Source organism: Geotrypetes seraphini, chromosome 5 (assembly GCF_902459505.1).
Source record: "Geotrypetes seraphini chromosome 5, aGeoSer1.1, whole genome shotgun sequence".
NCBI lineage: Eukaryota > Metazoa > Chordata > Amphibia > Gymnophiona > Dermophiidae > Geotrypetes > Geotrypetes seraphini.
In genome coordinates this window covers 62,020,044-62,043,768 of record NC_047088.1, presented here as the reverse complement: position 1 = coordinate 62,043,768, position 23,725 = coordinate 62,020,044, and the positions used below count along the sequence as shown (strand labels likewise).

The following is a 23,725-nucleotide window of genomic DNA, read 5'->3' as shown; positions in this document are numbered from 1 at the left end:
ATTCACTGAAGAGCAGTGGTGTCTCAGAAACTTAAAGTTTCATTCAAAAAACGAGCCTACTCTGCTGATTTCTCCACTGTTTATTTTCTTGGTGTGCCATATGTTTCCCAAGCATGCATGGAAAACAGTCCTATAAACCCCCCTCTTCTCCCCTCTCCCTAAAAAATAAAACAATTAAACACGAAGATCCCTCTTGCTTCTTACTTTTCAGTACTTGGATCAGGCTTGCTGTACACTGAGGGACTTGAATTATCACTGTAGGTTTCTCTCCTAGTAGTAGTAATGGTGGTGGTTGTGTCCCCTGAGCCTGAGACAGACCTTGGAAGAAAGGATAAGCTTATTAGACATCATAATACCTGCTACAGAAACTTCATGATCAATTCTGGGCTTCTATAAACAAATAATTTGTATTTAGCTCATGCCTTTTCAGTAGAAGTTTAAGCCAAGTTATATTCTGGTAAAGTTTCTGAGGATCTTACCATTAAAGAGCTGTCTTTACTAAGCCACAGTAAAATAGCACATATTCATACTAATTTACTATATAAAAATTTACTGTAGGATTAATTTACCAGCAGTTTTGAGGTAACACTTGTTAGTCAATATCACAACAAACTTTATAGTTGCTACAACTAGGAATACCATGCAGAGTCTGAGATCCTGCCAGGTGCATGTGATCTGGACTGGTCAGTGTTGTAAGGATTTTTTGGTCTGACTTAGTATGACATTCTTTTTTTAATTTCATTCTTTTCCCCTCTGTCTACCCCTCCCCTAGCCAAAAGAATACAACTGGATACGCTATTATTGTATCTATGTTATGTATCATATTCATTTGCAGTTCCCTTTCATTTGAAAATGGTATTGTATTTATAAAGGTTGTTTTCTGAAAACAAAGTACTTCATGTCAACCCTGTGACTTAGGGGTCCTTTTATTAAGGCGCGTTAACCGATTTATCACATGCTAAAGACTAGCACGCACTAAATGCTAAGGCATCCATTATAGTCCATGGGCATCAGCATTTAGCACGTGCTAATCTATAGCATGCGCTAAATCAGTTAGCATACCTTAATAAAAGGACCCCTTAGTCAGTGATGTTCATTGCCATGTGGGTGACCTGGGTTTAATTCCTAAGCCCAGTTTCTGCTGTTCAAAATGTCTGGGACTTGGGTTGTAGAGACAGTATTTACAATGCTGGTGGGGGGGATAAGGTATGGGTAAAAGAAGAAAATCTGTATCACTGCACAAAGATGATTGTACCCTGAATTTGGTGACTTATGTATTAGGTTTCAGAGGAAGTCATGCTCTGCGGACTCTGCATAGTCTGTTGCCATTTTGATGCACAGGTGGAAAAATGAGAGGCTTCATTGTGTTTTTGGAGGTGTCCTGTATGAATATGCATTTGGGATGATGAAGTTATCTGCTCTATTGCACTATTTTAAGTTGCTTATATCTAGATTATATCTCTTTGAAGGGCTTGCTCTCCACACTGCCTACATGTATGCATGATAAAATAAATCTAAATTTTCTTACCTAATTTGGTCAGATTCTGATTCCTGGTCACTTAAATATTCTGGGACTTTGTAGATGGATCTTGTGGTCGTGGAATGTGTTATGGGCCTGACCAGAATAGGAAATAAGAGAATTACTTGGAATGTGCAGAACCAGGTTGTAAGTATTTTATAAATTTGTACCCGTTATTACACAGTTGTATGGTTTACAAAATCACATACATAATTAAAACCAAACAGTAAAACACAAACAAACACACATTACTCAGTAACATTATAGGCAAGAGCAAATAAGTGAGCTTTTACCAATTTATGAAACTTTAAAAGATAACATTCCTGATGTATACCTAAAGAGAAGTACCTTGAAATGGGAAAAAAAATTGCCGCACTGATACAAACTTTATCTAGTTCAGCAACTGCTGGGGGTTTCTTATGCTTCCAAAAAGATTTTTTAGGGCATCAGGCCGTCCGATAGTATAAATTAATATCTGAATTTTTAAATAAAAACTCCAAAAATAGTCTTAGAGATATTTGGAGTATATTTCTGCATCTCGATGGCCACGAATTTGGACTTGGAGAATGAGACAAACATTTTTTTTCTGTTACATAGATCTTTTTGGACCCCTGTTAGGTTACATAAGTTAAACGGTTCTAAATCTAATAGATGCTGACATTGTCATCTAGACATAGGGACGCTGGATCATCTGTTGTTTCATTGTCCATTGATACTTGGTTTTTGGAAGTCCATTTGGGGACAGATTAATGCAGTACTAGAGTCAGCATTTCCATTAACGTATGAGACAGTCATATGAGGTACAATATTGCATATAAGGCCCCCCTATAAATCATTATAAGTGTCGTCTTTTCATAATTATGACTGGGGTGGCAATGCAGATGATTACGCAAAATTGAAAGAATGCTGATCGTCTTAACTTCTCTTTTTGGTGGGCAAACTTATGCTGCACATATAGGAATGAGAAAATGAATGTGGATTTGTTAGGGCATAGTAGTACATTTAAATTGATTTGGGGCCCATTGACATCATATATCACATCAGGATAGATATTTTTGAATATTGTATTTGGTAATTCTATGCACATCCAGGGTGGGTGGGAGGGTAGGTAAAAATGTTTGCTATTTATGTTGATTATTTAGTGGAAGGGGGTGGGATAAAATGTGCTTTCAATGCTTTATTGTCTGTTTATAAATCGATGCTATGCACTATGAAATATTTTGAAATTTATTAAAATATATTTTTTAAAAAAAAGATAACATTCCTGACATATACCTAAAGAGAAGTACCTTGAAATGGGAAAAAAAATTGCCACACCGGTATAAACTTTATGTCGCTCAGCAACTGCTGGGGCAACTTATAAATTTGTATGAGATGAGTGTGATGACTACGCCAGTATATCATCACATTATTGTCTACGTTAGAGTTAAAAATTCAAGTAGAATTTTAAAAATCAATGTGGATACACTTAAAAATAACATTATATGAAATCAGAAGCCAGTAAAGTCTGATGTCACATGATCATAACACTGGAGCCCATCAGTTATAAAGGGAGCAGCATATAACAGAGTTGGGTAGAAGTACATGATAAAAGTACTGTGACAAACATACACAAGAAGGTTCCCACAATTGGAAAAGTATTAACAAATGCAAAAAAAAACAAAAACAAACCAACAACCTGTAAAGTGGAATTTTGTATATAAGTATGTCATGGTAACAACCAGGAAAATATTAAGTTCCAGAGTTTACAATTCATATCCACTGACTCAGTCTTGTGACTTTTGGTTAATTGAGGCTATTGGATGGTTTTATTGCAATTATGAAAATTTGTTAGTTAAATCATGAGTATTTTCATCAGACATTGACACTAATTGAGTTATGGATAGCAATGTGTCAGGCTAACAGCTTGTCTATATCTGGCTTAGATTAGAGTTGTTAGACTTGGCACATTAACACAGGAAACTGAATTGGTATTTAATAGTAACAGATGTTGTTAAACAGAAACTGAATCTTCAAGATTAATTTATTATTCTCATCACTATAAAAGAAATGAAAAAGAAAAATGCCATAATAACAATAGGAAATTTACATCTAGTAGAAAATAAAAAAAAACAAAGACACGATAGTGATTCTCTGTTGACTTCAAAAAACCCGGGCTCGAAATTAAAGCTTAAAATGTTCAGAAACACCCACCATTAAGGGAAGTAATCATCAGGATGTAAGTTGAAAAACCCAGGAAGGCAACTTTCAAATGGTGGGTGCTTCTGAACATTTTCAGCTTTAATTTCGAGCCCGGTTTTTTATGAAGTCAAGAGAATTTTTTTCCCATGTACGTTTTTCTCTCTGATCATTTTTCCTGGAGAAGACCAGTGATAGTCCTCAAGTCTCCCTTTTTAAAAATCTCTATACTTTAGGGAGTTGTATCCTCTAGATTTTAAGGTCCATTTGGTAAACATCTTGTTAAGTTGCCGGTTCTGGAACACCCTACATTAAGAGCTCCTTTTACTAAGCCGCGTTAAGGCTTTAACGCGCGCTAGGCCTTAACGCCAGCATTGATCTGGCGTTAGTTCTAGCCGCGTAGTGAGGGTTTAGCGCAGGCTAAAATGATGCATGCGTTAAAAATGCTAACACAACTTAGTAAAAGGAGCCCTAAGTGTAGACACTCTAATTTTTTTGTCATTGTTTACTAGCTAGTAAGAGTGTTCTTGCTCCTTTTTGGTATATTCTAGAAATGGCGCCGTTTTTAGAAATTGAAAACCGTGCCGAATGGTGCATACAATGTAGGCGCCACTCGGCACTATTTATAGAATCTGGCCCTGTGTGCTAGCTTTGTGGGTGCTTTCCAGTTTGCTAACTCTTTGTAATTTAGTACATCAGCCCTACATTTTGAAAATAACAATGAGCTGTTTATTTTCTTGGTGTGCCACATGTTTCCCAAGAATGCATGGAAATACAGTCCTATAAACCCCCTCTTCTCCCCTCTCCCTAAAAAATAAAACAATTAAACACGAAGATCCCTCTTGCTTCTTACTTTTCAGTACTTGGATCAGGCTTGCTGTACACTGAGGGACTTGAATTATCACTGTAGGTTTCTCTCCTGGTAGTAGTAATGGTGGTGGTTGTGTCTCCTGAGCCTGAGACAGTCCTGGGAAGAAAGGGATACGCTTATTAGACATCATAATACCTGCTACAGTTTTGTTAGCAGTGATTGTGAGTGAGCTAGATTATTGAAGTATTGTCTTGTTAGGTTTGCTGGATTCACAAACAAGAAGATTACAGATGTGCAGAATGCAGCAGCCAAATTGATCTGGGGGAGGTGAGGTGGGGAGAGAGATTTACCTGTCATGCTACCCCATTCCTAGTTAAGTTGCATTGTCTCTGGTAAAAGCTAAAATTCATTTTAAACATACTGGGACAGACCAAAGGTTCATCAACAGTTGCCAATCCAGGTTACAAGTATCTTCATGATCAATTCTGGGCTTCTATAAACAAATAATTTGTATTTAGCTCATGCCTTTTCAGTAGAAGTTTAAGCCAAGTTATATTCTGGTAAAGTTTCTGAGGATCTTACCATTAAAGAGCTGTCTTTACTAAGCCACAGTAAAATAGCACATATTCGTACTAATTTGCTATATAAAAATTTACTGTAGGATTAATTTACCAGCAGTTTTGAGGTAATATGGGTTAGTCAATATCAGAACAAACTTTATGGTTGCTACAACTAGGAATACCATGCAGAGTCTGAGATCCTGCCAGGTGCATGTGATCTGGACTGGTCAGTGTTGTAAGGATTTTTTGGTCTGACTTAGTATGACATTCTTTTTTAAATTTCATTCTTTTCTCCTCTGTCTACCCCTCCCCTAGCCAAAAGAATACAACTGGATACGCTATTATTGTATCTATGTTATGTATCATATTCATTTTCAATTTCCTTTCATATGAAAATGGTATTGTATTTATAAAGGTTGTTTTCTGAAAACAAAGTACTTCATGTCAACCCTGTGACTTAGGGGTCCTTTTATTAAGGCGTGCTAATCGATTTAGCGCATGGTAAAGATTAGCACGCGCTAAATGCTAAGGAATCCATTATAGTCCATGGGCGTCAGCATTTAGCACGTGCTAATCTCTAGCATGCACTAAATTGGTTAGCATACCTTAATAAAAGGACCCCTTAGTCAGTGATGTTCATTGCCATGTGGGTGACCTGGGTTTAATTCCTAAGCCCAGTTTCTGCTGTTCAAAATGTCTGGGACTGGGGTTGTAGAGACAGTATTTACAATGCTGGTGGGGGGGATAAGGTATGGGTAAAAGAAGAAAATCTGTATCACTGCACAAAGATGACTGTACCCTGAATTTGGTGACTTATGTATTAGGTTTCAGAGGAAGTCATGCTCTGCGGACTCTGCATAGTCTGTTGCCATTGTGATGCACAGGTGGAAAAAGGAGAGGCTTAAAACTGGAGGCACAAAAAGCAAAACAAAACAATAAAATCACAGGTACCATATTTCCCTTCATATAGGCCGCCCCTCTGCATAGGCTGCACCCACGTATAGGCTGCAGAAAAGAGTGACCTATGTTTAAAAACCGGAAGATATGCCGCCCCATGGTATTAGCTGCAGCTTATCTTCCAGTACCTGTTTTGCCTTTTACATTTATCCTGCCCTCCTCCGGTACCTTTTTAGGAAGCCCCCTCACTGGTGCGCGGCTCGGGTCTCCAACAGTGCAGAGCAGCCTTGATCTCTTCGGCATCTGGCCTGGCCCCGTGCCGCCCGCTGAATGGCGGACATCAGCTCTCGCGGGACTCACGAGACTCGCAGACTTCGCAAGTTTTATATAGGCCACTCCATATAACTAGGCCGCGCCCCATACACGGGTACGGTGGTTGATAATAAAAGCACATAAGCCTAGATTCTTTTTTTTAAAAATGCATTAAAAAACAATGGGCTGCTATCACAGCCGTTCTGGTAGCAAATTTTAAAAAGCGAGTCATTCTTCAAAAAAATGCTCATGTAGCTCATGGTGGAGAGTTGCGAAGACTCGCTAAATTTACACGTACCCATTGCTGGTGATAGCGATGGGCACATGCACAGAAAAAAACGCAAAAACAAACAAACAAAAAACAAAACACAACAGCGGGAGATATGCCCATACTCTCCCGCTGCCATACAACACTCTCCCTGCAGCAGGAGTGATGCCCACTCTCTCCGGCTGCCAAGCGACCCCCCACCACCACCCCGAGCAGCGGGAGAGATGCCCACTCTCTCCTGCTGTCAAGCAAAACCCACCCCCTGCAGCGGGAGAGATGCCCATTCGATTACATATCATGCAGTGTTCCAAGTCACTGAAAAATAATTAAGAGCTAGTTTAATTGTTAGAAGGAAAGCTGACTGTTGTTAAAAATGTTTTCAGGTCAAAACCTATATAACTGTAAATAACTATTTTTGCCATGTTACTGTCAGCAACTTGACTTTTCCCAGCTTTCCTTTCATACCGTCTTGTTCGGACTGTGAATGCTTCATTGTCATCTTCCAAGCATTCAGGCACAGTGTACCGGGCTGGTGTGGCAGAGCTTCCTCCAGACCATAGGCTGCAAATGTCAAAAGAAGAAAGGCATTATTATTTTGTAATCTGTGATTTCACGTTATTGAGTGAAAATAAAGCACAGTGGGGGACTGTCCTCTACCATGCCACTGACCCTACAAACAGCATAGTTTAATGCTACTTATCATGTTCACAAAACGCCTACATTTGACTATCTCCTGCTACACAGTCCATGTGGGGCAGGAACTATTTTGCAAGCATGATAGGAGTCCCAGCCATTGCAAAACAGCAACAGCTAATGGTCAGGTTGCAGATTGCAAAAGTATATATGATACAAACTGGGTTCCAGAAGGAGCCGCAGTCTGTGACTTCTGGTCAAAGGTTTGTTAATACAGTGGTTAGAGCTAGGTAAGATGGGATATATAATTGAGTAAAAACTATGGGTTATTAAATGAAGGAAACTGCCAGGCAAAAAAGGGTGAAACTACTACTGTTTATTATTTCTACAGCACTACCAGATGCACACAGCACTGTACATCAAACACAGAAGCTCGAAAGTGCTTACAATCTAATTAAGAGTTTTTCCTTCTATGGATGGAACCCCTTAATTCTAGAGCAGGGATTTCAAAATCTCCTCTCGAGGGCCGCAATCCAGTCGGGTTTTCAGGATTTCCCCAATGAATATGCATGAGATCTATTAGCATACAATGAAAGCAGTGCATGCAAATAGATCTCATGCCTATTAATTGGGGAAATCCGGAAAACCCGACTTGAACGCGGCCCTCAATGAGGGACTTTGAGACCCCTGATCTAGAGTAAAATGATATAGTAGCCATGTTACTTCACTTTTTAAAGGTAATAAATAGAAATAAAACAAAAAAAGAAGGTTATATATTTTTTTACTGGGCAAACTTAATAGATTCTTGATTAATTTCTGAAGGCAACACCTTCTTCGCCAGAGCCTCTGCTGCCTGATTAAAATCACTTTGAATATTGGGTGGTTACTGATTTTATTGAAGTCAGTATCAATTGTGAAACTTTTCTTTTTTGTTCATTTTATTTTTAAATCATTACATTCTAATAGAACATAGAGAAACAAATTAGAAAATGAAATAGTGATAATCATGTTTAGTCCACAGCAAGGGGGAAAATAAAGCCATATAAAGCATAATAAACATTAATAAAACCTGCTCTCGTGAAGACCAACGCACGTAGGGATGGAGGTGAGGTAGGCTCTGATCGATTTTCAGCACATTGATTTCAAGAGGAGCTAGCTAAACTAAAGGTGGACAAAGCGATGGGACTGGATGGTGTACATCCGAGGATATTGAAGGAACTTAGAGAAGTTCTGGTGGCTCTGCTGGCTGACCTTTTTAATGCTTCTCTAGAGCTGGGAGTGGTACCAGAGGACTGAAGAAGGGCAGATGTTGTCCCTCTCCACTAAAGTGGAAGTAAGGAAGAAGGAGGGAACTACAGGCCAGTAAGTCTGACTTCTGTGATAAGTAAATTAATTAAAAATGCTTTTAAAACAGAGAATGGTGATGTTTCTGGAATCCTGTGTACAGGACCAAGGCAACATGGATTCATTGGAGTTAGGTCTTGTCAGACAAAACTGACCAATTTTTTTTGACCGGGTGACCAGAGAATTGGATAGAGAGAGTGTACTTGACATGGTGTATTAGATTTTAGCAAAGACTTTGACAGTGTTCCACACAGGCATCAAATAAATAAATGGCGTGCCTTTGGGATAGGCCCCAAAGTGACGGTCTGGGTCAGAAAAAGGTTGCATGGAAGGTGCTAAAGGGTAATGGTCAATGGAGATCTCTCTGAGGAAAGGGATGTTGCCAGTGGTGTGTCTCAAAGTTCGGTTCTTGGGCCTGGTCTTTGTAACATTTTTGCAAGTGTTATTGCTGAAGGGCTGTAGGGTAAGATTTGCCTCTTGGCAGATGATACCAAAATCTGCAATAGAGTAGACACCCCTGATGGTGTGAATAACATGAGGAAGGACCTAGCGAAGCTTGAAGAATGGTCTGAAATTTGGCAGCTAAGATTTAATGCTAAGAAATACAAGGTCGTGCATTTCAGCTGCAAAAACCAGAGGGGGTGAAGAACTTTTGCACACGAAAGAGGAGCAGGACTTGGGTGTGATAGTATGTGATGATCTAAATGTGGCCAAACAGGTTGACAAGGCAACGACGAAAGCTAGAGGGATGTTAGGGTGCATAGGGAGAGGTATGGCCAGTAGGAAAAAAAGAGGTATTGATGCCCTTGTATTAGAACTCTGGTGAAAATCATTTAGAATATTGTATACAATTCTGGAGACCTCACCTTCAAAAAGATATAAATAGGATGGAGTCAGCCCAAAGGAAGGCTACTAAAATGGTGGGTAGTCTTCAACATAAGATGCCTAGAGCGGTCATCACCCCCTACATCCCCCTTACTACACTGTTGCTTCCAGTTCTGGCTCCAGTCATAAGATTTGCTACAGTGCTACAATTCTGTTCTTGTTGTTGCTACTTGCAAGTTTCTGGTTCATATCTGTGTATCGAAGCACAGGACTCACTTCTGGATGGCTTCTTAGAAAGTGACAGCAAATAAAGGCCATGTGGCTCATGTAGTCTGCCCATCTATATCATCTGCTATTTCCTCCTTTCCCTAAGAGATCCCACATGCCTGTCCTATGCTTTCCCTAATTCAGACACAGTCCCCCTCTCTATCACTTCCAGGAGTTTGTTTCATGCATCTGCTACCCTTTCTGTAAAGAAGTATTTCCTTAGATTACTTTTGAGTCTATCCCTCTTCAACTTCATCTTATACCCTCTCGTTCCAGAGTTCCTTTTCACTTACAAGAGACCCACCTCCTGCGCATTTATGCCACACAGATATTTAAATAATCATATTCCCTCTTTCTCACATTTCTTACAAAGTATATACAGCAGCGGTCTGAAACACGCGGCCCATGGGCCGCATGCGGCCCCCCAGGGACTATTTTGCGGCCCGCGATCTGTCCTCGCCTAAAGCAGGGGTCCCAAATCTGCTTCCCTTCCCACTGCCATCCCCCAAGCCACCGCAATTGGGGAACAGGCCGCCACTGCCGCAATCGGGGAATAGGCTGCCACCGCTACAATCGGGGATCAGGCCAGCACCGAGGTCTTAACTCTTCCTGCTTATCTTCCCCAGCTTGGAGCCGACCAATTCTCGCCACCCGACGTCAATTCTAATGTCGGGTAGGAAGTTCTGGGCCAGCCAATCGCTGCCTGGCTGGCCCGGAAGTTCCTCCCCGACATTAGAATTGATGTCGGGTGGCGTGAATTGGTCGGCCCCGCGCTGGGGAAGATAAGCAGGGAGAGTTAAGACCTCGGCGCTGGCCTGTTCCCCGATTGTGGTGGCGGCAGCCTGTTCCCCGATTGCGGTGGTGATGGCCTGTTCCCCAATGGTGGCGGCTTGGGGGAGGGCAGGGAGAAGTAAAGAAAGAAAGGGGGGACAGGGAGACAGAAAGAAAGAAGGGAAACGGGACACAGACAGAAAGGGGCATGGAGAGAGAAAGACAGAAAGAAAGAAAGGGCATGAGAAAGAAAAAAAGAAAGAAAGGGGGCACGGAGAGAGAGAGAAAGACAGACATATAGAAAGAATGGGGGCATGGATAGAGAGAGAAAGAAAGAAGGGGCAGGGTGAAAGAAATAAAAAGTTGGGGGAGGGAAGGAGACAGATGCCAGACCAGGGGAAAGGAAGGAAGGAGGGAGGGAGAGAAAGGAAAGAAAGAGATGTCAGACCATGGAAATAGGGACAGAAGAAGAGAGAGATAGAAGGGAAGGTAAGACATGGAAACGTAGATTTTGAAAAGAAAGCAGAAAAATTGAATATTAAGTTAATGCCAAAGATGGATGCAAGGCAGAAAGTGAAGATGGAGAGAAAACCAGTCAAAGGACAAGAAGACCCTGGAAACATAGTTAAATGCACAGAAAAATAGTGACCAGCCAACAAAGGTAGGGAAAATGATTTTATTTTCAATAGAAATTTGTCAGTTTTGAGAAAGGAAAGATATTAAACTTTAAATGTGAGGGCTGCAGAAAAAATAGGGTACTTGGAGGGCTGCAGAAAAAAATAGTTAATGTCAATTTTGCATAAAGTAAAACTCTTTATAGTTTATAAATCTTTTCTTTAACTGTTAAAGGAAAGATTTATAAACTATAAAGAGTTTTACTTCATGCAAAGTTGTCATTTCTTTAATAAGACATTAACTATTTTTTCTGCGGCCCTCCAAGTACCTACAAATCCAAAATGTGGCCCCACTAAGGGTTTGAGTTTGAGACCACTGATATACAGTATATTGAGGTCTATAAGTCTGTCTCTATGTGCATTCTGATGAAGACCACTCCGTCTGGACTGACTCTATCCTGGTTATATCTTTTGAAGATGTGGTCTCCAGAACTGCACACAGTACTCTAAATGCAGTCTCACCATAGATTTATACAGCGGCACTATTGCCTTCTTTTTCCCATTCGTCATTTCCTCTGTCTTTGCACCCAAGCATCCTTCTGACGTTGGCCGTCATCCTTTCTACCTGTTTAGCCACCTTAAGATTGTAACAATCACCCCCAAGTCTCATTCCTTAGCGTTCAGAAATACTTCTCCTTGGCTCAGTCCAGCCCCAAGCTGCCAAGGAGAGGAGTTCAAGATCTTAAAGTGATACCCTTCTGCAGTTATGCAGGAAGTGAGTATCAATAGCTAAAGTGTGGACTCCTGTTTATCTTAACAGAACCCAGATATTGAGGTAAGAACCTAATCTGTCATTACAAAACATTAAGTCTCCATATTCATGGAGACTGCACTTTTTCTTCAGTATACATATATCTCTCAGTTCAAGGAGAGCATTACTTAACAGACTTGCTATAAGCCTTTAGTAAGATTGATGGATAGAATATAACCACATGCTGAAAGGTCTATGAACATCCTCTTTTTTCAACTGAGTAGAAAACAAAGGGGACAATTCTATAACTGGGTGTGTTAAAGTAACCACGCCAATGCTGTGCGCCGAGTGCCAATCCTATAGCACTATCTGTATGTCAAGATATTGTTATAGAAAACTAGTAAGTGGGTATTGATATGCTTTACCATTAGGCATGAACAGTTATGCTAGGCCAGTAGGTGGTGTGCAGGCTCATGCCTAAGTGGCAAATGATACAGGGTGGGCCATGGAAAAGTAGCCCGATCCTAATACCAGTGCCAGAAAAATGGTGTTCTCCCTGGTACAGCGAATAGTGATTGTGGAAAGCTATGTGCGAAGCGTATCGATAAAGGAAACGCAAGAGGCCTTCACTGACGTGTCCCCAGGAACAAAACCACCAGCTAAACGTTGTATTCAGAGCCTGGTTCAGAAATGGCGTCAAACCAGCTCTGCTTTATCTACTAAGTCTATCCCCTTCATTATCTTGAAGGTTTCAATCATGTCCCCTCTCAGTCTCCTCTTTTCAAGGGAGAAGAGGCCCAGTTTCTCTAATCTCTCACTGTATGACAACTCCTCCAGCCCCTTAACCATTTTAGTCGCTCTTCTCTGGACCCTTTCGAGTAGTACTGTGTCCGTCTTCAAGTACGGTGACCAGTGCTGGACGCAGTATTCTAGGTGAGGGCGTACCATGGCCCGGTACAGCGGCATGATAACCCAGTGGCGTACCAAGGGGGGGGGGGGGCGGGGAGGGGCGGTCCGCCCCGGGTGCCAGCCCTGAGGGGGTTCTCCCGGCCTTGCCGTTCATGACATTCTCTGCCGCTGACATTCAGCAGAGGATTGCAATTAGCCCCCAAAAATCAACCCAAAGACTCTCTCAGCAAGTTGGCGCATAGACATGAACGGGGATCACTTTCACCATCTGTTGTAACTTGTGGTTAAGTGAATAAAAACAATCCACTTGCTCGTTCATCTTGTCATACTATCACCGGAGCTACTTTTCTATAGCCCACTCTGTATTTACATAATTTAGTATTCTATAAGTTGGGTGCATAAAGTGTAGACATACCCATGTCTCCTGTATAGTTACACATTATTTTACAGAATAGAGCATATACTTATAAGTGGCAATTATCAAAGTACTTACATGCATATGGTCATAAACATGCTATCCTCACCTCTTGCTGTCTGATACTTCAGGCGATGCTCCTCCCTTCTCCCCTTTATCTTCATAACTGCTAAAATGGAGAAACAAGACAAACGGTGGACAAATAATACATTCTGTGTTACCATTGTGTGGTTACTGCAGGAGCAATCTGTCCTGTATTGGTGTAGAATGGAATTTTCTAAGGGAAAGCTTTATTCTGTCCCTTTGAAATTTGCTTAATATGTAGGTACACTAAAGGAATTCAGTCAGCTTTTCACATACATATGAAAATTCCATTTATAGGGACTATTTTACTTTCTTGATCAAAAGTATCTCTGTAGCTAAAGGTGTATATCAGACACACATTCTGTAGCATATATGACATTTTTACATGCTCCCTACAGCACAGTAAGTGGCCTTTCCCAAGAAAGACAGTAAATAATAAAGCAGTTCCTTACCTGGACCAGTTCAGCTCTGGTGAGATGATAATTAAGGGTGGTTGCATGCTTTTACTTTCTGGTTGTGTTCTCTCACTGGTGGGAGCAATAAAATATCATTTGAAATTACTAACTTCCTGTGATTTGTTTCCCAGCAAAATGGTTTTTCCATATAGAAATCAAGCGAGTCAGACGGATCGTCTGGTATTGGTGAGATTGCTTCTTATTCCACTTTACTGGGCTCTAACAGTGTCACTTACTAAGGAATTGCCCTTTCAGATTTCATATGTAGGGGGAGGGAATTCATCAAGGGTCACTAACCACAGCGCGCGCTAAACCCTAAAATGCCCATAGGAATATAATAGACATCTTAGCATTTAGCAGGTGCTAATTGTTAGCATGCACTAATAAGGTTAGCACCCCTTCATGACCCCTCTTAAGTGGTACATATTCAGCCAACAGTAGTAAGAATTTTTGCGGTTGCTTGTAGCATTATGCTTGAATATTCACTGCTGGGCCATATTTGGCATCCACATTGAATATCCAGGTTTCTATAGCTGGCTATCACTTATTCAGTTAAGTGTGATATCCAGCACTTAACTGCTTAAGTGAAACCGAACAAAGATAGGATTGAGTTTTATGTGGTCTGATTTGTCCAGTTAACTTAGGGGGTTATCTGCGTGTGGTCCCGTCGCTAAGAATTATAAATACAAGAGAAGAAACTATGTTTTCATTCACAGCTCCTAAAATATGGAGCGCGCTACCAGCCTATGTTAAAGAAGAAAAATCACTTAATAAATTTAAAGGAATGTTAAAATGCTGGTTATATAAGGATGCCTTTGAGACCTGATTTATGCATGACAATCTCTTGTTTCTTCTTCTTCTTTCTTTTTTTTTTTTTTTTTGAAAACAAAGAATCTTTTATTCTCCCATTATTTAGACCTATACGAGATTTCTTTTTGGATCTTTCTAACAAAGTCTTACCTGCCTCTTGTTTTGACCTTTTATGTTCTCTTTCCTATACATATTGTAGTTCTTCCCGCATCCCTTATGTGCAAGTTTGTAATGTCTTTGTCTCCATTGTATTGTAAATAATATGGACCCCCCTGCTTTTAATTGTAAATCGCTTTGAAACTATGATATTGCGATTGAATCAAAATTTAATAAAACTTGAACTTGACTATGTTTCCAGACAGTAAGGGAGGATGGGGGCAGACTACCCCGGGCGCCGTCTCGGCAGGGGCGCCGGCACCTCTCCTTTCTGCTTCCCTGCTCTTTCCCTTCCCACCCCCATGTACCTCTAACTTTTCACCAGTGCAAGCAGCACCTCCAATCTGCTGCTTGTGCCGCATTCAGCTTTCCCTCTGACATCACTTCCGGGTCACAGGACCAGGAAATGACATCAGAGGGAGAGCTGAGGCTAGTGTGAGTAGCAAGATGGAGATGCTGCTTGCGTTGGGGAAGTTCGAGTTACGGGGAAAGAGAAGGGGCATGGGCATGCGTAGGGCACCATCACCCCAAGTGCCTCCTATCCTTGCCACACCACCGCTCCCAAACCACCACAAAATTACTAGCTGTGGCTTTAGTGGATACTGCTGATATTCATCTGTAGTAACTGGTTAAATACTGCTGAATATCATCAGATAGCCTTGCACAAGCGATTTAACCAGCCAGTAGCCTCTCTTGGCTGGTTAAATCGCTTTGAATATCAACCCCTTAGATCAGTGTCTCTAAAACTTTTTTTTAGCTCTGTCACACTAAATGGAGTCAATGTTTTTCACAGCACATTATAATTGAAATGATAAAATTGCAAAATCAACAAAAAATTTAATTTCAGAGTTAAAGCTATGTATTGGTAATTGTAACAACGGTGAAACTTATGTAGATAGAATAGAATTGCTATTCAATGCAATGGATGTGCTTGTTTTGGGGTGCAATTAACTCAAAACACAGCTCGATAGTCGACAAGCAAACATGCATTTCATCATCCACCATTTGCAGTCATTATCTTTTTTTCAATTTAATTTCTGTCAGAGCTAAAATTCAAGTTCATAAAGATATGAAGATCCAAACGGTAACAAAGCCTTGATTGCTTTGTTGCTCAAGTTAGGAAACTACTGCATAAAAAAAAACTTAAAATTACTTGCCATTAGTTTTCAAGGACCAATCATGTCAAAGAATGATGCTTGTCTGGACATTTGTATCCTTACGCACACAGATGCTCATAACATTGATAGACTTTTGCATACACAACATCATACATGTCATCTATTTGAGTGTATACTTTATAAAGATAATTTTTTAAAATAAAGTAAATTCTGGAATCTCTTTGGGGCCCACCACTGTGCCTTGGCACACAGTTTGAGAGACACTCCCTATGATGTAACTTCCTGTTTGTGGGACCAGGAAGTTATGTCAGAGGGCAGACTCAGCCAGGGAAAATAGTGGGAAGGAGACCATGCTCACTGCCAGTGAAGACTTGAAGAGATATGGAGGGTAGAACTGCTCATACTACTAGACCACAGAAACCTGTCTGAAAGGTTATATAAAACATAAATTAAATAATTTTTTTCTTTTGAAAGATAGTGGTCCCTATTTTTATTTAAATGTTATTTGTGGTGTAATAATGACACCTGCTGGCCATTGCTCAAAAATTCACAACCAGCAAAAAGATTCACAGAAATCAGTTTGCCAGTCAAAAGGATTATAGCAACCCTCTTCCTTTTATGTTTATATTACTGCAGAAGTATCTCTGTTTTGAAACTCCTGCTCAGTTACAACCACATTTATATGAATGTAAGTTAATAAAAGTTCTTGTTGCAGGGAGAAGCTACTCTTCATGGACACTGAAGAGTGAAGTTGGAGAAAAAGTTGTTTGAAAATAGGGTATATGGCCATCACATTAACCACCACAGACCTTATATTTCTAAAAATGTTTAAATAGGGAAATTAAATATAAGGATTCTTTGTTCTGGATTCCTAACGTTACAATAGTTTTTGCTGATTTATTTTTTGAAGGGCTGGTGGGGATATGAGGCTTTATGTATTGTATTGTGTTATATAAAATTAGTAAAGATACATTTAAATAAATACGGTACATTTAGGAGGGTAAGGAGGCACCTTGTTTGGATGTGTGAGAGCAGAGGCTGCTCGTAGTGGTTTGGATTTTATTCCTAGGGCTGGTCTTTTTTTTCTGGAGATGGGGAAGAGAAAAGCATAATTGCACTGGGCTGGAATTCTATGGAGGGTGACTGGCAAGGAGCACTTTTTTAGAATACTAGCGTTGCGTAGATTATCCAGGCACCTAACTTTGGGAACCATTTACTCAAATTCATTCTTAACAACTAAGCATCCATTATGGACTCATGCATTTTTCAAATTTACACTATAAAACTAACATCTATAAAAACATATTTTTATACTGTTCTTATAAATCTACCCATCTACTTGTATTGTGAGGGTTTGTATTAGTCTGTTCTGCATGTCTTTTGTATTTTTGTGATTATGTATGTTGACTTTTATAATCTACATTGGTGGGTGGGATAAAAATCAATCAAACTGCCTGTCTGGGAGACAGTGGATTATCATCTGATTCCTAGTGCATCCCTAAGGGCCTGAGAGTGAGATGTAGAATACTTCCCTGTGAAGTCAGGCAGGAGGCTGAACCCTGATGTCCACTCTACTTTACAAGTTTCAAGTTTATTAAAATGGGTTTGATCGCTTTACATGAAATTCTAAGCGATTTACAATAAAAAGGGGGAAACAAGTAATCTTTAAAAACATAACAGAGGACATGAAACACAAATCTCATACTGAAACATGAGGGAAAAAGGGAGAACTACAATTTAAAAAGGAAAGGAAACAAATAAGGATGACATGAGTGGAGGGGGAAGACATGTTGGAAAGGAGAGAGAGGATTAATGAGTTAGTGTTGTGAGAAAGAGAGAGAATTTAGGAATTGAAGGCATCTTTAAAAAGAAAGCACTTTAGTGATCCCTTGAATTTATCTGTGTTTTTTTTCCTCTGTTAAGAAGGCGCAGTCTTTGAGAGTTCTAGATGGAGAATCTCGAAGTATGTGACTAGAGTCAACATCAGGGGAAGAAGCTGGTATTGAAGGAAGGCAGGCAATGGAAATGGTACTGGGGAAGAGAAGAGATTACTCTTGTTCTCTGCAAGGGAGGTGGAAAGCAAGGCCTCCAAAACTGGTTTAGTTTCTTCTGCTTTGATTCCCTTTCCAAAGATAGTCCTGATTGTGACTTTCCTGGCCTGTAGATGTTTGGAACTCAGAACGTAGCTCTGGAGGATAAATGGGAGGGTATTTGTAGAACTGAAACTTCACTTACTAGCTTTGTTGCAACTACCTCAAAATTCACAAGGCAGACAGTGATAAAAATGAAAATGACTGAGCAGGATATAAAAAATTGGTTGAGTTGGTGAATAAGATGAACTTAATTATTCAGGCTATAATAGTTCAGTCAACAAGTGAATCCTTTATTAAGGACAGTTTGGTACGTCATTTGAAAATGAAGCTCTGGAAAATGTGAGTAGTAGTAATAACTTGAGGCTTTTAATTTCCCCAAGACAATATATTTGGTCCCAAGAGAACTATGACTTATATATTTAAGGGACTCCAAAAATCATGAAACCAGTAGACATTGGATTGTCTAAATTATTTGCTTTCAGGGAAGACAAATGAAAATACAGAACAAGGTAGAATGACTACTAGTGTAGCAATAACTAAATTGGACATCTCAGAGATCGTAGAATCTTCTGCTAATACTATTTCTGTCAGAACCATGGAGGCTCATTTTCGAAGCACTTAGGGCTCCTTTTACTAAGCTGCGTTAGTGGTTTTAGCGCACGCACGCTAGACGCTAACACCTCCATTGAGCTGGTGTTAGTTTATCCGCATAGCGCAGGGGTTATCATGTGCTAATCTGCATTGCGCGCTAAAAACGCTACCGCAGCTTAGTAAAAGGAGTCCTTAGACACACAAAGTACCACAGAAACCTATAGCACTTTTGTGTGTCTATCAGGGGTCAACAATCTTTATAAAGCAAAGAGCCATTTTATCCTAAATGTTTTACCCAAGATTTACACAGAGTCGCAATGTGTAGATATTCTAGGTCTCTCATTCTCTCTCTTCCCTCCCTAAGGTCTAGCTTCTGTCACCTCTTTCTCCCCTCCAACCCCTCGCAGGTCTCATCCCTCCCTTCCCTACCTCTCCTCCTTTCCCAACCCATAGCCAAGGCTCTCTCCAGGCCCTGACCCTTTGATCTCCCAACTCCACGATTTCCCCTCTCCCCAAGGGCCTACCTAGGTACTGGGTCCAGGGGGGGGTTCTTTAGGGCAGGAGCATGGCCCTCTTGTAGCAGCTCAACCCCACAGTACCCCCACTGCTCTTCACTACACCATGTATAGGTAGGCCCCCTTCTCTGGGCCTTCCAAGGTACCTGGTGGTCCAGTGGGGGTCTTTGTGGCAGAAACACAGCTCTTTTGTTCCTGCCTCCTTATGGCTGCCTTCTTAAATGGCTGCTGTGACTTTTCACAGCTATTCATGGCATTTCATGTAATATTGGCAGCTGCTGCAAGAGGTCACGGCAGCCATTTTAGAAGGCAGCTGCGAGGAGGCAGGAGTGAGAGGGCCGCACTCCTGCCATGAAGATCGCTCGACCACCAGATAATTCGGTAGGGTTGGAGGGCCTATTTACCGTATTTTCGCGGATATAACGCGCGCGTTATACGTGATTTTACGTACCGCGCATACCCCTCGCGCGTTATATGCCTGAGCGCGGTATACAAAAGTTTTTAAACATAGTTCCCACCCCGCCCGACGCCCGATTCACCCCCCCAGCAGGACCGCTCGCACCCCCACCCCGAACGACCGCTCGCACGCGCTCCCACCCGCACCCGCATCCACGATCGGTGCAAGAGGGAGCCCAAGCCCTCTTGCCCGGCCGACTCCCCGACGTCCGATACATCCCCCCCCGGCAGGACCACTCGCACCCTCACCCCGAAGGACCGCCGACTCCCCAACAATATCGGGCCAGGAGGGAGCCCAAACCCTCCTGGCCACGGCGACCCCCTAACCCCACCCCGCACTACATTACGGGCAGGAGGGATCCCAGGCCCTCCTGCCCTCGACGCAAACCCCCCCCCCCCAACGACCGCCCCCCCCCAAGAACCTCCGCCCGTCCCCCAGCCGACCCGCGACCCCCCTGGCCGACCCCCAAGACACCCCCACCCGCCTTCCCCGTACTTTGTGTAGTTGGGCCAGAAGGGAGCCCAAACCCTCCTGGCCACGGCGACCCCCTAACCCCACCCCGCACTACATTACGGGCAGGAGGGATCCCAGGCCCTCCTGCCCTCGACGCAAACCCCCCTCCCTCCAACGACCGCCCCCCCCCCAAGAACCTCCGACCGACCCGCGACCCCCCTGGCCGACCCCCCCACCCCCCTTCCCCGTACCTTTGGAAGTTGGCCGGACAGACGGGAGCCAAACCCGCCTGTCCGGCAGGCAGCCAACGAAGGAATGAGGCCGGATTGGCCCATCCGTCCTAAAGCTCCGCCTACTGGTGGGGCCTAAGGCGCGTGGGCCAATCAGAATAGGCCCTGGAGCCTTAGGTCCCACCTGGGGGCGCGGCCTGAGGCACATGGGCCAAACCCGACCATGTGTCTCAGGCCGCGCCCCCAGGTGGGACCTAAGGCTCCAGGGCCTATTCTGATTGGCCCACGCGCCTTAGGCCCCACCAGTAGGCGGAGCTTTAGGACGGATGGGCCAATCCGGCCTCATTCCTTCGTTGGCTGCCTGCCGGACAGGCGGGTTTGGCTCCCGTCTGTCCGGCCAACTTCCAAAGGTACGGGGAAGGGGGGTGGGGGGGTCGGCCAGGGGGGTCGCGGGTCGGTCGGAGGTTCTTGGGGGGGGGCGGTCGTTGGAGGGAGGGGGGGTTTGCGTCGAGGGCAGGAGGGCCTGGGATCCCTCCTGCCCGTAATGTAGTGCGGGGTGGGGTTAGGGGGTCGCCGTGGCCAGGAGGGTTTGGGCTCCCTCCTGGCCCAATATTGTCGGGGAGTCGGCGGTCCTTCGGGGTGGGGGTGCGAGTGGTCCTGCCGAGGGGGGAGAAGAATCGGACGTCGAGGGGGGGCATCAGGCTTTCAGGATGGGGACAGGACTTCAAGGGGGGACAGGCAGATCTTCAAGGGGGACAGGCAGACCTTCAAGGGGGACAGGACTTCAAGGGGGGACAGGCAGACCTTCAAGGGGGGACAGGCAGACCTTCAAGGGGGGACAGGACTTCAAGGGGGACAGGCACGGAGAGGCGGGGCAGTGCACCGAAAGTCAGGGCGGGTGAACTGTGAGTCGGGGCAACCAGAGGAGAGTCGGGGAGGGCGAAAGGAGAGTCGGGGTGGCCAGAGGAGAGTCGGGGAGAGCGAAAGGAGAGTCGGGGTGGCCAGAGGAGAGTCGGGCAGCATGCGCGTTATATGCCTGAGCGCGGTATAGAAAAGTTTTTGTACATATCATCGTGATTTCTGCGCGCTATACCCCTGTGCGCGTTTTACAATGGTGCGCGTTATATCCGCGAAAATACGGTATACATGGAAGAAGATCTGCGGCCACATGGGAGAAGAGCTACAGGTTGCCAACCCCTGGTCTAAGTGCTTTCAAATGAGCCCCATATTGTGTGCAGAGGAGGACAAATCTTTGATCTTTAAAAGTTACTTCAAATTTATGCTGGTTTTTACAAAGCTGCGGTAGAGGATTTTACTACAGGCCAGCGAGGTAAATGAGCATCAGAGCATTTACCTGACTGGCCTGCGGTAGAAACCTCTACTGAGGCTTTGTAACAGGAGCTCTTAAAGAGGTTTCTTTTTTGTGGCCCAAGGATGCTAGTTTTTCCTGAGTTGCTAGAGGTACAGGGCACAAAGGAAAGCCTTTTCACAGCTAAAGCCATAGGTTTTAACTTTGGTGGTTACTTTCTTCCTTCGTTTTCTTTGCAAGTGTCTTGGTAGCTATCAAGGAAATAAGTATTCCTTTGTTAAATCACTATGCCTCTCCTTTACAAAGCCGTGCCAGCGTTTTTAGGAATTCTATGAGCATTGGAGCTGTTACCGCATCAGCCAGTGCTAAAAACGCTAGTGCAGCTTTGTAAAGGATGGAGTATATTTAGAACTGTTTCTTGCATCAAAACTTTTTTTTACTTAATGTTTACTTTTAAAAATGCCTTTAAAGATGCAGCGGTGGTGGGTTTAAAAAATAAAGTGGCAACGACAGAGGGGGGCTTTAAAAATATGCGGCGGCAGCAGCGGGCTTAAAAAATGTGTATCTTTGCTTCATAAGACGCACTTACATTTCTATCCCCTTTTTGGGGGTGGAAAAAGTGCTTCTTATGGAGCAAAAAATACGGTAATTAAAAAAAATGTATTAAGGTTGTCCAATAAAAAAGTATCTTTCAAGCATATTTATTGTGGATATCCTGAAAACCTGACTGGCAAGGGGGTACACCAGGATTGACTTGGGAAACACTCTTCTAGATGATTGTAAAGATATACAAAAGCTGTATTTTTTAAAATATAAATGTCAATATTGTAACACCTTCAAATTATCTTTAAATTAACAGTATTAACAATGACCTATTAATAAGCCAGGCTTGAATTAGTTTCATGTTTACTGTACCTGTCCTTGGATGAAACACGGTTTCTGATTTCTGTTCGAGGTGCTGCTTTTGGTGGTTCTTTCTTCTCATTGCTGAGAAAAATAGTAAACAATCTTATGATCAGTACCTAGCTACCTTAATCTCGCCAACTTTTAAACCCCCTTTCATAAATATCTACTTCAGAACAATACAGTACAAATTATTAGCTGAAGAACCGAGCATACAAGAGAAAGAAAACACTGGTGACTGAATAATTTGCAGGAGATAAAAAGGCAGCAAGGAGGTTTGAAATGAGGCAGGTGACTAATGGATCTCCAGGCTACAGATGCATGGTATATGAACCTAAGGATTGAATTGGATTGGATCATATGATACAACTGTTCTATATCAGCTTGAAAACTCCAGCAACGCTTAACTCCTAGCTGCCTGGAATACTATAACCTGGTGTTTCTAGTTGGGTAATTTGTAGATCTATTTGGAGAAAGTACGGTTTGCATATAATGAAAGTGACAGGTAATGGTATACAAATCTCTCTCATGCATATTCATTAGGGATATCATGAAAACCCAACTGGACAAGATTGGGAACCACTGCTTTAGACAGACTGGCATACATTGGTGACTGTTCTGAAAACCTAACTGGACATGTGTGCCTTCAGGACTAGGTTGGGAAATACTGATGTAAAGAGATGTCAATTTTTAGTGTCTCCAGTGAGTCTATTTAAAATGAGTACCGTATATACTCGAATATAAACTGAGGTAACTTTTTTTCCCCCCGAAAAAGGAGGAAAAAAGGTTGACTCAAATACAGTATAAACTGGGGAGGGGGGTTAATATTCAAGTGCAGTGCCCTGCCCTGCTCTGCTACGCTCGGTACCCAGCCCCCCTCCTTCCCTCTCCTGAAAGGTTCTGTACCCTGTCCCCCTCCCTCCCGATGCCTTACAGGCTTCCATCGGGCCTGCCATAATTCCTGGTGGTCCAGCGGTGGGCCGGGACAGGAGGGATCCCTCCTACCTTCTGTCCCAGCTGACTCTCAGAAGTTTTACCTCTTTCCCCCTTCCCCTGCATACCTTTTAATCCCTGGTGGTCCAACAGTGAACCGTGGCAGGAGCGACCTTCCTTCGCTCCTGCCTGTGCAGAGCCACTAGCTGATTGGCTGCCACAAGTTCTTACAGGACCGCAAGAATTTGCGGGATCCCTCCTGTCCCGGCCCACCCCTGGACCACCAGGGATTTAAGGAACGCTGGGAAGGGGGAGGGAAATAAAAGTTGTTCAAAGTCGGCCAGGGCAGGAGACGGAAGGGTTTGGGTTCTTCTATGTGAGTTAAATTGCATTAATACACGTTAAACAGCAAAAGGGAAGATCAATACAAATGGAATCCAAAGGAGGGGTGGGAGCAACCACATCAGTGGACCAGGAGGTATAAACTGAATCGGATGTAAGGTGCCAACCTCCAAAAGTAGATCTAACATGGTCTGTGCTTCAG

The 23,725-nt window shown here is 42.8% G+C and overlaps 1 protein-coding gene across 8 annotated transcripts in view; it reads right to left on the bottom strand.

The window, feature by feature from the left end:
- Positions 1 to 23,725, bottom strand: part of ZNF185 (zinc finger protein 185 with LIM domain) — a 171,398-nt gene that overhangs the window by 35,215 nt on the left and 112,458 nt on the right. For all 8 annotated transcript variants that reach the window (XM_033946215.1, XM_033946214.1, XM_033946210.1 and 5 more), the window contains 7 exons: positions 22,261 to 22,332; positions 13,611 to 13,685; positions 13,184 to 13,243; positions 7,011 to 7,106; positions 4,551 to 4,664; positions 1,529 to 1,615; positions 205 to 318 (listed from right to left, as the gene is read on the bottom strand). In XM_033946215.1, coding sequence (XP_033802106.1) covers positions 205 to 318; positions 1,529 to 1,615; positions 4,551 to 4,664; positions 7,011 to 7,106; positions 13,184 to 13,243; positions 13,611 to 13,685; positions 22,261 to 22,332 — 618 coding nt within the window. The remainder of the gene's footprint in view (positions 1 to 204; positions 319 to 1,528; positions 1,616 to 4,550; positions 4,665 to 7,010; positions 7,107 to 13,183; positions 13,244 to 13,610; positions 13,686 to 22,260; positions 22,333 to 23,725) is intronic.